The following is a 14,359-nucleotide window of genomic DNA, read 5'->3' as shown; positions in this document are numbered from 1 at the left end:
GTTATTAGCAGTTATCAGTCCCACAGAATGGCTTCAGGTTGTGCCAATAGGCTCAGTAGGTTATTATCACTAAATTATCACTAAACTAAGGTAATTAATTTTTTTTCCTGAGGAATTAATCTATTGATCAATTTATGTGTTATCTGAAATAATTTCCTTAGTTTTTCAAATAAAATAAACCTCATATCATGTCAACTGAGTTGAAGAATCTTTTCCCAATAAATATAAAATTCTCTGTGAGTTAATGCTGATTATTTTTTTTTAATAAGATCCTCCTGAAAAGGGCATGCAGTGTTAGTTTTTATAGCCTAATGTGTCTTATAATTTTTTTTTCATTTTATTCAAAAAATATGCTAAAAATCTCCTGACTTAATCAGGAAATAAAACAATGTGATTGGATGTAAGGAGTGCAGAGAAGACAGATGACACTGAGTTTAATGAAGAAAACCTGTTCCTGACCAGATTAGCTCTGGGGAGAATGTTACTATGGCAACAGAAGCAGACGTTGAGTAAACTCTCTTTGTGAAACGAAAAACTCAGTTGCACTGATTTGAGGTTTAAAAAGAGTTTTCATTGAACCTGCTTTGTGAACCGGACCCAGGTCTACAGGCAGGATCAGGGAGATTGTGTAACTGTAATGCCACCTTGTGGCAGAGAAGTTAACCTGCATTAAAGAAATCCAACATGTTCTTACTGAAATCTTGCCTTACAAATCATGGGCGTAGGTTTGTATAGGGACCATAGGGACATGTCCCTACCAAAATTTTGGACGGACCTATTTGTCCCTACCAATAATCAGAAGTGAACAACATGTTTATAATTTAGGCTACTATACAGCAGCCGCTTCTTTTCCTCTCGCAGCTTCTCTGCCTGGTAGCTGCAGCTGCCTGCTCTTTCCTTCCCCTTTCACATAGCAGTGCATCAACTGTGCTGCGCGGTTTAACTCTCTGATTATTCTGCCTTAAGTTCCGCCTTCTCTCTTTCTGATTGCGTGTTTTCTAGTCTGTATGTGTGCGGGTGCGGGTGCTTGGAGCGCGAAAAAAAAAGACACTAAAATAAATTAATATTGGGCTACGAAACTAGTCCAAATTAAAAAACTTAATATTATCTACGCTAAAACAGGCAAAAGCTTCTGATTGGAGTTCTGTAAAGAAGCAGGAGAGAGTTTTTTGATTTGTGGAACTTGAGAAATGTAAGTTAACAACGTTAGGATTTATTTTATTTTATCTTTTAATCTGATAGCCAAAGGCTCCTCAAAGAAGATCTTTTATGAAATGAAACCAGGTGAAACAGAAACGTTTAATCGTTTCCTTTGGAGGAATTCTGGATGGAGAATATTGACAGACAAAAATGTTTTACTTCCTAAATGCAAAATGTTTACATATTTTTTTACAATCTTGGTATAATTCCTGCTCTAAGTGGGTCACTCTGTCGGCTAAATGCACATTTTAGTGGACCTATATTCCAGTTAACGATTAATCAATTACTAAATTAGTGCACGATTATTTAAATAATTTGTTAATATGATTGTTTCAGCCATAGATAAAATACATGGAATTAGCTATACAGAGTAACTACAGCCCAGATGTACAACTTCTAATATTAATATTTTAAATGCTCAGTGTCAGTTCCTCTTCTAGTTCCAGTGCACATGTAAATACAATACATTTATTTTCCGTCCCTTGAATGTATTATTTTGCATGATCCAGAAAGAGCATATTAGGAAAAAAAGTAAAGAGTGGGTTTTACCTCTGTTTACCTCTGCACAATTATATATCTTCAGAAGAAAACACAGGATAAATCCACATATTACAGACATATTTAGACTATATTTGGTTAAACAGACACTGTCTTAGTCGCAGGTAAATTTAAATGCAATCCTTTTCAAAGTGGAAAAAGTCCTAATTCCACATTCATCAGAGCCAGTGATGCTTTAAATATTGATAAACAGCATCTAGTGCATGTAGTGCTTATAAGATTTGTATTAATGTAGCAAGAAATGCTGCTGTTCTCTTTAAACAAAATGAGCCCTGAAGCTCACATTAAGCATAAAAAAAGAGCATGCATATTTTTGCAAAGGACCAATGAAACTGAAGAATAGTGTCCCTACCAAAGTTGAAATCAAACCTACGCCCTTGTTACAAATGTAGCATCAGTCAAAAATAAAATCATAGTGGACCACTGCTCAGTTTGACTATAATACACCTGGTTCTCACCTGGGTGTTGAGGCACAGCAAACTCATGATAGAGTCGGCTGCTGGTGATGTTCTGGTTGGCATCTGGCACTAAGTGGTATCCTACAAAACACAGAATATTTGCTGGTTTCCATATAATACCATACGAGATCTCAATGTCATTTGTTTTGAGGTGTAAACAAAAAAGAAAAGTGCAACTGTCACAAAAACGTACCTTGGATCTAATAAATACCCAATGCCCCCATCTTAAATGTGACTTACTAAAATAAATATATTTCTAAATACTAATCAGATTTAATATAGAACATTTTATGAACACAAACTAAACACAAAACTGTTCAGCATTACTGGGCCTTCATAAAATTATGTTAATCAAGTTCTCCCCACTGGCTGCAGTCTCCTCTCATCTTTTGAAAGTGTCTAAACGACGATTGCCCAACATTCATCCACATTTAGAAGATGTTAAAAAAAAAAAAATCTCAATAGAATTCTTTCTCAATTCAGGAAAGACTCACAACAAGTAGCAGCACCATCCAGGGGCAGAACATAAACAATCTCTTCAATTTCTAACACTAAAATGATATTTTCTGTAGATCAATAGTTTTGACATCAAATGTGATATTTCACAGAGATCAGAAAGGGATTTACCATGCTGTTGCTGGTTCTGTGGCAGTGTGTGAAGCCGCTGTTGTCCAACATTGCTGGGCTCAGTCTGTTCTTCACTGTCAAAGTTAAATAAGATGCTCCTACCGCCGTTCCCTGTGGCCACAGAGCTACCTGAGCCTCCCGGCACTGTAAAATAAAGGTGCAATAGTGCCTTTAAAAAGACAGTAACGCCTATTAATAACTGAGCAGAGGTCAGACTTTGTTCCTCGTTCTCTTACAATGTGAATTGTTGTTGGTCCCCGACTGCTGCCCTCCAGGAGAGTAGGCCATCATTCCTCCATTGCCATTCCCATTTGTGGATGGGACAGATGCTAACAGGCCTAGAAGAAAAATATGTTCTTGCTCATTTTCTGACAGGTTTAATTTGCTGAAATTCAGTCAAGGAAAAAGTAGTTTTAGTTCCAATATTTTACAGATCAGGACATAGATCCAATCTTTACCTTTTTAAAAATGATATAATTCAGACTGCTGCTGCAATGAATGACCCATTAAAGCAAAGCCTTTGCTCATTCTGTAATACTTTACACTGTATGAATAATTAATAAGCAAAATGTTTGTTAGTTAGAGGATTATCATCATTTAACACCTGTAGAGCTAAAATAAATTAAAAATAATAGATTTGGACTTAAATATTTAACAACATAGAAGGAAGGCTCTGGTTTTCATAGGAGAATATTTTTACATCATCATTGGGCAAATAGTAGTATGGAGAATTAAGTATATTACATAAGTAATGGATATTTCACTCTTTTACTTGTTGCTCCTTTTTATATTCAAGTAAGAATATGAACTAGCAAACTTTGAAAATAAAATTTTTATAATTATAAAAAAAAAAACAGAATTAGAATTTAAAAAAAATCAGAGCCCATATGTTTTAATAGAAATCAAATCTTAGTGGAGGATCAGGACGAGGTGTCATACTTTTCAGATAAAAACAAAAGGACTGTAGGCTAATTTTTTAAACATTGTATTGGGAGGGCTGACTTGTTTTAAAGCTACAGCAGCTTGCCACCTTATATGTATCTGGTTAAGGACACCAACTCAGGGGAGTGTTGGCCTAGTGGGTTTAGAGCAGTGCGCTTTTGCTCTGAGAAGGTTGCAAGTACCCGGTTCCATCCCCACAGCCTCCGATCTGGGTGTCTGAACAACAACTTAGCAATATAGTTCAATTAGTGAGGAGTGGCGGCCTAGTGGTTCGTGCATAGAGCTTGGATTCCATGACAATGGACAAAATGTGTCGTGTGATAGGCTTTCTACCACAGCTGTACACAAATCCTTAAATGGCTCCATCACTGACTTATCAATAAACTAATTGCTTTCCACAGATTTTGCTCTTATCATTACTCACCCAGTCCTCTATATCGACTCAGCTGCTGGTAGATCTGCTTCATCCTTTCGATGTTGAGCCGGCTGGCCTCCGCGTGGTGCACCATGGGTTTTGGGTAATGGACTCCTATGATACACTTGGCTGCCGCCTGCACGGATTCTGGGGCGTTCCAAGGGTCGTAGATGTACTTGGCGGGGAAACCTCGGAGGACAGGTAAGTATCGCCTGGAAGCACAAGAAAACATTAGATGCTCTGGCTTTGGCCAACAGGAATTAAGAGAGGCATGTTTATGTAATCAGTGCATAAAACAAATAGATTAACTGCAAGATATTCTAATTAACAGAGCCAGTGTTTACATTTAATGTACAGGTGCTGGTCATAAAATTAGAATATCATGAAAAAGTAGATTGATTTCAGTAATTCCATTTAAAAAGTGAAACTTGTATATTATATTCATACATTACATACAAACTCATATATTTCAGATGTTTATTTTGTTTAATTTTGATGATTACAAATGACAACAAATGAAAATCTCAAATTCATCATATCAGAAAATTAGAATATTGTGAAAAGGTTCAAAATTGATGGCCCCTGGTGCCACACTCTAATCAGCTAATTAACTCAAACCACCTGCAAAAGCCTTTAAATGGTCTTTCAGTCTAGTTCTATAGGCTTCACAATCATGGGGAAGACTGCTGACTTGACAGTTGTCCAAAAGACGACCATCGACACCTTGCACAAGGAGGGCAAGACACAAAAGGTCATCGCTAAAGAGGCTGGCTGTTCACAGAGCTCAGTGTCCAAGCACATTAATAGAGAGGCGAAGGGAAGGAAAAGATGTGGTCGAAAAAAGTGTACAAGCAAGAGAGATAACCGCACCCTGGAGAGGATTGTGAAACAAAACCCATTCAAAAATGTGGGGGAGATTCACAAAGAGTGGACTGCAGCTGGAGTGAGTGCTTCAAGAACCACCACACACAGACGTATGAAAGACATGGGTTTCTGCTGTCGCATTCCTTGTGTCAAGCCACTCTTGAACCACAGACAGCGTCAGAAGCGTCTTGCCTGGGCTAAAGAGAAACAGGACTGGACTGCTGGTGAGTGGTCCAAAGTCATGTTCTCTGATGAAAGTAAATTTTGCATTTCCTTTGGAAATCAAGGTCCCAGTGTCTGGAGGAAAAGAAGAGAGGCACTTCATCCACGTTGCTTGAAGTCCAGTGTAAAGTTTCCACAGTCAGTGATGGTTTGGGGTGCCATGTCATCTGCTGGTGTTGGTCCATTGTGTTTTCTGAGGTCCAGGGTCAACGCAGCCACATACCAGGAAGTTTTAGAGCACTTCATGCTTCCTGCAGCTGACCAACTTTTTGGAGATGCAGATTTCATTTTCCAACAGGACTTGGCACCTGCACACAGTGCCAAAGCTACCAGTACCTGGTTGAAGGACCATGGTATCCCTGTGCTTAATTGGCCAGCAAACTCTCCTGACCTTAACCCCATAGAAAATCTATGGGGTATTGTGAAGAAGAAGATGCAATACACCAGACCCAACAATTCAGAAGAGCTAAAAGCCACTATTAGAGCAACCTGGGCTATCATAACACCTGAGCAGTGCCACAGACTGATCGACTCCATGCCACGCCGCATTGCTGCAGTAATACAGGCCAAAGGAGGCCCAACTAAATACTGAGTGCTGTACATGCTCATACTTTTCATGTTCATACTTTTCAGTTGGCCAACATTTCTATAAATCCTTTGTTTTTATTGGTCTTCAGTAATATTCTAATTTTCTGATATGATGAATTTGGGATTTTCATTTGTTGTCATTTGTAATCATCAAAATTAAACAAAATAAACATCTGAAATATATGAGTTTGTATGTAATGTATGAATATAATATACAAGTTTCACTTTTTAAATGGAATTACTGAAATCAATCTACTTTTTCATGATATTCTAATTTTATGACCAGCACCTGTATGTAGCTTTAAAAATGTATGAATACAGTGTTTTATACATAGCATACTATGTATAAATGAAAATAATAAAATAAACACATTTACTTTTAAAATTTGCAGCCTATAATTGTGTTCTAATTAATGAAATCAGGCTGCGCTTCATGATTAATTACAGTTTCTCTGGAAAATGACTCCAACCAAATGAAAGGTGCAACCACAACACTGCACAGTATGTCTATGGTAGAAGATAGGTCGGAAGTAAATACTTTCTTTCTGTTCTGAAAGTCAATAGTGAACATTTCTGGCAATGCAGTGAGATATAATGACAGTGCAAAGAGAACTAAGGCTTCAAACGTGATGGAAAACGACGGGCTGTGGTCCAGAACACATTTACACTAAGTCATTGTGACAACAGCCATGCCACTGGCAAACAAATGTAATCCTCCAAGAGATAAAAATCCAAAAAATCTACTTCTCACAACACCATTTCACTGAGCTGCCAGGAGTCGCTCAGTGTGACAAAGAGAAGCCACCTACCTACTGGACTTGGTCCAACCTTACCTATTCCCAGGAGGGGAGACTGACAGGACAGAAGGAGGGGGGGCGAGTGGAACTGTGGAAAGCAGCAGAGTGCTGAGAGGGGTGGGGACTGGTGTGGTCCGGCCCAGTGGGCCGACACGCACGCACATGAGGGACGACGCTCCGCTTGCTACGGAGATCGCACCATCACTCGAGAGAGAGAGAGAGAGACCACTGCCGATTGAGTAGAGGTTGCTAGGAGACGTCTACTGTAACACGCGGTTAGAAAGCAGAGAGCATTGACCCCCACCCACCCTCAGCCCTCCCCCCACCCTAACGAGAACAGGTATATGTTGGAAAAATTCTGCCATCAAAAAAGAAAAAAAGGGAGGAAAAAAATTCTTCTATGTTGCTTTGTTCCAGCTGGAAATGGAGACTCATTGAGACAGACTCCCAAGTGTTGAAAGAGGTCAGTAGCAGCAAAGAAAGGAAAAAAAGGGATGCTCAGCTATGTTTGAATATTGGTGAGAAATATTAATTTTAAAAAGCCCTACGATCCCTATAGTTCTTCGTGGCATAGGAAAAAAATTCTAAGAGATGACAGAAGTTTTCCATCATACTTCACAGCTCCAGAACCCCACCCACATCCCCTCCCTCCAACCGTCATCCCCCACCCCCCATGGTCAGACAGTGGTGGACTGAGAAAAGAGCTCACACATGCTCCCGATCCCCCAGACTGTGGTGGTTAACTTTTAAGTGGTCAGTGGGCCTATAGCCCCCCTGCTGACTGTCCCCTCCCCACAGCCACAGCACCACACTCTGGGCCGGCCCACTAGGGAGCCCCCTCATTTCACCAAAAAGGACCACAACCCTTTTGCCGGGAAGATTCACGACCTGCCGGTAGTCCTGGAGGGGAGCAGCGGGTGGTGTTTTGGGAGGAGTCTAAACGCTGTGGTTGTTTTAGGAGTGCGCTTGCAGGGTAGCGCACTGATAACAGAAGTGACATTAGTTACTCTATGTTTATAATTATAGTCTCTAGTGCTAGGTTTAATCTACTCAACAAAAACTGAATATATTGCCCAAAAAATGGATTAGAGAAAGAGCAGAAAAATTATTAAAAGAAAAGTGGCCTAAACACCCAACCCTGGTGAACACCTTAAAATAATCCCATAAAGACAATTTTAAACAGATTTTAATATATTTTGGATTTTTTTTTTTATTCCACAATCTTATTTTTGCTGAAAGTAAATTTGAAGGAAACGTTAATTATTATTAATTCTATTTAAAATCTCTGCATTTAAGGACACCTTATAAAGGTGCAAAAAGTCTATTAAAAACAACAGAATAGATCAAATCTCTTCATAACCATCCAATTTGATGCAATGCAAGGATATCACATTGTTTGACAGGAATTTAATGGTTTGTTTTAGTTGAGTTTAAATGAATAGCGTTTTGCTTGCTTTACCTTTTCCCCCTCAACAGTTAAGGTTAGTCTAACTGTATGCATTTATTTAGATAACCTGCAGTGGCACATATCATATGTTGTATATGTCTTTGTTTTAACATAATCCAGCCGCTGCTCCAGGCCCACCAGAACCAACAAGGCTGCATTCACATAAGCAGAGCACCACTGAACATTTCGCAAAGGGCTGGATGAGGGGCTTTGCCCAGCGCCTGGACAAAAAACCGGTTCACGCCTCTCCTCACTACCCTCCAGGAAATGCTTCCTTGAGCTCCACCCAAGAAAGGCAGGCAAGGCGTTTGCATTTCCCTACCAAGCGGTCAGAGTCCCTTTTGACGAAATGAGACGCTACCGAGTCACAAACCTGCCCAGAAGTTGCTGCTGGGGCGTGAGCAAGTATCGTCCCTCAGGGTTGCACAGGTAAAACGAGAACAAACGGCCACCGGTTTCTCAGCTGGATCTCCAACTTCTATCCAAGGCAGTCTAGAGCCAGAGGGCCCAGACTGCTCCTGGGTGGAAGTAGGGGGGCTGAAGAACGGCCAATCACCTTAAAAGCAATCAGCTACAATCTACACAGGGGAGAGGGACAGCTGAACTTTCCCCCCATTAAAAAAACAAAAAACAGATGGACCAAAACACAAACACAGAGCTACATCCAGAAGAAGAGAGGAAATTATCTATATCTCTATAGTGAGTTATCTGCTAGTGACAGATAAACCTACTGATGTGTGTGTGTGTGTATACACAATCACCAACATTTATAAATAACTGAAATTACACTGAGAACCTATGTTGTTAGAAAAGACAAGCCTGACATCCCAGAGACTACATACTGAAGTTGGAAGAGACGAAAAGATGAAATGATGGCAAAACATAAAAAAAAAAAAAAAATAATGAAGTTTAAGGATTCTTATACTATCTCATCACTTACCCAGAGATTTGGAGGCCCCACATTTGCCCCCTTCCCATCTCTCTCTTTGTATTTGGTATCTTTTTTGATTTAGTAAAACCTAAAATCCTGTGTGAACTTTATGTACAACTATGTTATTTTGTAGTCTTCAGAACCTAATTTTGTATTAATGCAGGATAAGGTTTTAATAATATTAAAACTTATGAAACACTGGCTACATTTTACATTAGCTGGTTGAAAACTAAATCCATAAATATAAAAATATTCCCTATTTTTCCTGCGTGAACTTTACATATGGGCATCGTATCAGAGTTAATGACTAGAGGTGGCTAATCGCTGTCTTAAGTCACCCTACAAAATCTCGTTTAGGGAGAGAGAGACGGAAGGAGGGAGGAAGGGCAGCATCCATGTGGTTGGAATCAGTTGTTGGCACCAATGGGCGATGAGAGGAAAGGTACCCACCTGATGAAGTCCCCGTTGGGGTCGGTGCGTCGGCCGAAGCCCACGGGGCAGTAGCAGTGGAAAAACTGCTGAAAGAATGAACTACAGGACAGCCACATCCAGCTGCCCGCATTCACACTCCAGTCTGCATCCAGAAGTAGCTCCTCGAAAACCTGAAAAAGCAACAGGTATGCTCTACTCATGCTTTTATTGGAAATGTTTTTAACTTCCAAGAGCAGTTTTCCCCCTAATGGCCAATGTTTGTTTCTGTTTTGGTTCTAATGGCTCTAATTAGATTTATTTGCAGATCAGCTTCTCCAAGACAGGAGAAAGGTGGCTTGTCTCCTTCTGGTTGGAGAAAAGTTGCTTCATCAAGTGGAGGAGTTGAAGTATCTTGGGGTGCTTTTCACGAGTGAGGGCAGAATGGAGCGAGAGATCGATATTCTGATCACTGCTGCTGTAATGCAGATCATGCACCGGTCTGTCATGGTGAAGAGAGCTGAGTGATAAGGCAAAGCTCTCAATTTACCGGTCGGTCTATATTCCTAACCTAAGCTATGGTAATGAAATCAGGATCATGAATAGAAGAACGAGGTCCCGGATACAAGTGGCTTTCTCTGCAAGGTGGCTGGCTCTCCCTTAGAGATAGAGTGAGGAGTTAGTCATTTAGGAGGGCCTCGGAGTAGAGCCACTTCTCCTCCACATCGAGAGGAGTCAACTGAGGAGGCTCGCACATGTTTATCGATTGCCCCTTATACGCCTCCCTCAGAAGGTGTTCCAAGTATGTCCCACCGGGAGGAGACCCAGGGGACGACCCAGGACACGCTAGAGGGACTATTTCTCTCGGTTGGCCTGGGAGCGCATCAGGCTTTTCCCAGTAGAGCTGGAGGGGGTGCTGCATAGAGGGAAGTCCCGGAGTCTCTACTAAGACGGGAGACAACGAATACGAGGTGGCATCTTTATGTTACTCGTTAACAAACTGAACGCACCGTTAAACAATCATATGCCACCGTGAAGAGTAAGGAGTTGGAATTACCTCAGTCATGTAGGCATATCTTTTATGTTTTAAAAAGGAAAATGTAAACTCAGAGGCTCAGTTACTTTGGAAGCACAAAAAAATGTATCAATGAAATAATAAAACTTTAGCAAAAAAGACACCAAGAAATGTATGTTTTCACTGCTCAGATGGAAAATTCCAAAAGAAAGACCAATTTAAATAGAACCAGAAAGCCTTGCTTCTCTCAGTGATGTTCTTTCATTAGTGATGTCATTAAAAAGAAACCTGACTCGTGCTTTCTCACCTTCATCCCTTCTTCCCAGCTGATCCACAGGTCCCCTCTGGTAAGGAAGCAAGCTACGGCATGCCGGGCAAGATGATGAATCCAGCCCTCCTGTCTCAGCTGCGTCATGATAGCGTCTATCCAGGGAAAGCCAGTCTTGGCTTCGGCCCACTTGGCGAGGGCCTCTGGATTCCTGTCCCAAGGAATGCGGACACAGATGGGGTTTCCTTCCATTTTGTCGAAGCGTGGGTTGTTGGTAGCTGCGGTGTAGAAGAACTCGCGCCATAGTAACTGGCCATACAGGGAGAGTGGAGGAGAGCTGTTCTTTTTTACCTAGAAGTTATTTGAACACATAAATGTAGAAAAATAAATAAACATGCATTTTAAATAAGGTATTAGGTCTGTGAACTTTGCTCCATTTATTTCAGATTTTAAAATGCAGGATAAAACAAATTTATAAATTGCTAAAATCTATTTAGAAGATATTTAGAAGATAGTCTACTTGGCTGTTATCTATTCAGTTTCCTTGTGTTTTTTGTCTGTGTGTGTCTATACTGAAATTTAAAGTAGTTCCTGTAAAGCTTTGCAAATATGGAAAATTCGGTTGTTACAGCTCATCTTGTAAGTCTGGGTACCAACCTTGCGGTAGAGGTCAGTAAGTTTGAAGTAGAAGAGTCGGCAGGAGAGGCAGCCGAAGCGCAGGTAGGGGCTGAGGCCTGTTGGGCTGGCCAGCAGCGAGTTGGCGTTCATCCGGGGACGCTCAAAGTTAGCCACCCATGCCTGAAGAAGAAAAAGACGACAAGAAGCCGTACAGGAGAAAAGAAAAAGGGAAAGATGGATTCAGACATGATGGAAATAATTTAAGTTAAAAAAAAATTAAGTTGAACATCTGAGGAGGTAAAAATGGCAGCGAGAATTAAACAAAGCTACGTTTTATTGTCTTACGTCAAAAACAGTAGAAACTGGCCTTTCATATTCGGTTTAATGTTGGAAACCATATCAAATATCTAACAAAAATTTTTCATCACTTTGATGAAGGAAAGCACATTACTACAAATCAAGGATAAAAAAAAACCCTAACATGAGGATTTTATACTGACTTTTCTCTCCAGATGGCGCTCTATTCTTGTCAGAGCTTCAGTCTCTCCTCCCGGCCACACAGCTGAAGGGAGGCCCTCTGTATCAAAACCTGAAAAGACATTAAATAGATAAGAAAAAAGCCTTAGCTTCTACATTTTATATATATATATATATATTTTTTTTAGGAAAATATTACTAGAAAATATTTCCATTTCACAGCTTGTCTTGGGGGGATATCTTGATAAATTTAGATCAAATTTATTTAAAAATCTATGGTTCTTAGGGGATTCTGGAAAACGTCATAAAACAGCTTTTTTAATTAATCTAAAAATGTCTTGATTAAAATCAAAACTGATTATGGACTTTAAATAAACTGCTTCATGGGGAATTTGTACCAAACAATGAAAAAAAGGCTCTCCGTTTAGGAAATTCATCTTTCAGGTAATGGAATAAGAGTGAAAGAGTCCAGGTAGTAATAAAACCTTAATCATACTAAACACTTTCTTCTTCTAACTATTGACAACCTTATATGAATGGATTACAACATTTACTTAAACATTTTTCATAAATAAAAAAAAACAACTGTTTAAAATAAAGTCAAGGATTGATCCCCAATTTCCCTTGTACTAAAAAAAGATTGTGTCCCTATAAATAAAGTATACATGTGTGCAAACATAAGTCACATGGGTTTCTTTATGCAGCATGTTTTGAAGTTTAAACTATGTTGACTCCTAAAACAGTTTTTCCTTAGTAGCAGAATCCGTCCAGAATCTGGGCAGTTTTTTCTTAGAAGTATTTGCCGACGGCCAGAATGACACCCTAAAGTCCCAAGAAGCAAAACGAGGTGCAGCTGTAGCTGGCAGATGGTGGGAGAAACGCCAGAACCTGAGAGGCAACAGATCTTGGCACTCCGATCGGAAAACATGACGTCTGGACCGAGTCGGGATAAGAAGGTTAAAGTGGGCTCTGATTAATTTATGGGATAAATAACAGCTTGCGTAGAACAAACTGGGGAAACCGGACATATATATTTTTACCGTTCAAAGGTTAAACACCTCATAGATCAGTGAGAGAGTGGCAGGTGTTAACTACAGATGGCTGCAGGATATCGAAATGCATGAATGGACCAACAGTCTGTGAATGGAAAACCAACATCTGAATGGTACCTTTAAGTAGCTGAACTGGAATAATCCGATAAGAAAGTCTTAGAGAAGGAAAAGCTTTAAATAGAGAAACTTACCTGACAGACAACATGAGCCTAACACTAAACATTAGATTAAGGAAATCATTTATGGTAATATTGCTCCCATTTTTTTAAATTCTTTTGTGCAAAAGATACCTAAGAATACAGAAGGTGTACCTTTGCTGTAAACCTATTTTTCATGTCAAAAAACATAAAACCTAGTTTTAGTGATTTCAAACAGTTAATAATTAAAATGTGGCCCAATCATCAGCTCCTATAATGGTTCTAGATCAGATTAGCACTGAGGTTTTCCTGTTACATCTAAAAATCATGTAGTTGGTTTGCTTTCTCACCCAGTTCCTCCAGGGATGGGACGCCATACTTTTCCCCGTGGTCCTCAGTGATGGGGGTGATGCAGCCGCCCATTAAGGTGTCTGACAGCGTCTCCACGGGCATCTCAGGTGGGTCAAGGCGACTTATCAGGGTCTGGAACCGCTTATAGGTAAGGGGAGGCTGTCCACCGTTCAGCTCGATGATCCTTTAGACACAGAAAAATAAATACACATGAATACAAAGTAGCAAATCCCTCATTCAGAAGAAAAATACTTTTTTACATAAAACTAATTTCACCATTAGATTTTTTCAGGACAGAAACTAGAAAGATCAACGTTTAAGGGGGCCTATTAAAATAAAAAATATATATATTTTTTAATATGCCCCATTTTAAAACACTGTATACTTCTAGTGCACTTCAAGATTTTTACCATTTGTTAGGGGTACACTAATCCACTTTTTTTCCACGCCCGATCATAATCTTGAATTTGGATATTTGCAGATCCCGATACTTTTCTGATAACTCCAGTATTTGCTTAATGTTCATCATCATTACGCTTGTCTTTAAATGACCGTTATAAACTCCTCTCTACAGGCACGTATGACAAGTAGGAATATACACGTATATTTACTTGAAGGCAACTCAAGATATAAGTGTGGAAAAGGAAGTCAAACACAGAAAATTGTGGTAACAGCACAATATCCTCAAAACAGATATGCAACTGTAAAAGTGTGTTCAGACCAAACGCGAAACAAACCTTAAGCTGGTTCAAATCTTATTTTGAGCAACGACATCAGTGCGTCAACATTAATGGCATCAAATCTGGGATCCAAAAATGTAATATGGGTGTACCACAAGGGTCTATTTTGGGCCCATTACTTTTCTGTTTGTACATAAATGATATCCCAAACATCTGCAAAGATGCCATCTGTCAAATGTATGCAGATGATACAATAATTTATGTGGCAGCAGACACACCTGAAAAGGCCTCTGATCTGTTAAAC

At 39.7% G+C, this 14,359-nt stretch overlaps 1 protein-coding gene across 2 annotated transcripts in view; it reads right to left on the bottom strand.

Moving 5' to 3' along the window:
* Positions 1–14,359, bottom strand: part of LOC119799434 (cryptochrome-1-like) — a 46,026-nt gene that overhangs the window by 14,139 nt on the left and 17,528 nt on the right. The window contains exons 5-14 of one of the 2 annotated variants that reach the window (XM_038309329.1): positions 13,375–13,559; positions 11,859–11,947; positions 11,398–11,538; positions 10,780–11,091; positions 9,500–9,651; positions 4,210–4,412; positions 3,080–3,181; positions 2,844–2,987; positions 2,147–2,297; positions 645–714 (exon numbers count right to left, since the gene is read on the bottom strand). In XM_038309329.1, coding sequence (XP_038165257.1) covers positions 660–714; positions 2,147–2,297; positions 2,844–2,987; positions 3,080–3,181; positions 4,210–4,412; positions 9,500–9,651; positions 10,780–11,091; positions 11,398–11,538; positions 11,859–11,947; positions 13,375–13,559 — 1,534 coding nt within the window. In that variant the 3' untranslated portion in view covers positions 645–659. Of the gene's footprint in view, positions 1–644; positions 715–2,146; positions 2,298–2,843; positions 2,988–3,079; positions 3,182–4,209; positions 4,413–9,499; positions 9,652–10,779; positions 11,092–11,397; positions 11,539–11,858; positions 11,948–13,374; positions 13,560–14,359 lie in introns of those variants that run through there. The other variant, XM_038309328.1, reaches the window with a different exon arrangement.

The sequence above is a fragment of the Cyprinodon tularosa genome, unplaced genomic scaffold (genome assembly GCF_016077235.1).
Source record: "Cyprinodon tularosa strain WSP-4 unplaced genomic scaffold, ASM1607723v1 ctg66, whole genome shotgun sequence".
NCBI classification, from domain to species: Eukaryota; Metazoa; Chordata; class Actinopteri; order Cyprinodontiformes; family Cyprinodontidae; genus Cyprinodon; species Cyprinodon tularosa.
This window is presented reverse-complemented; position numbering and strand designations above follow the sequence as displayed.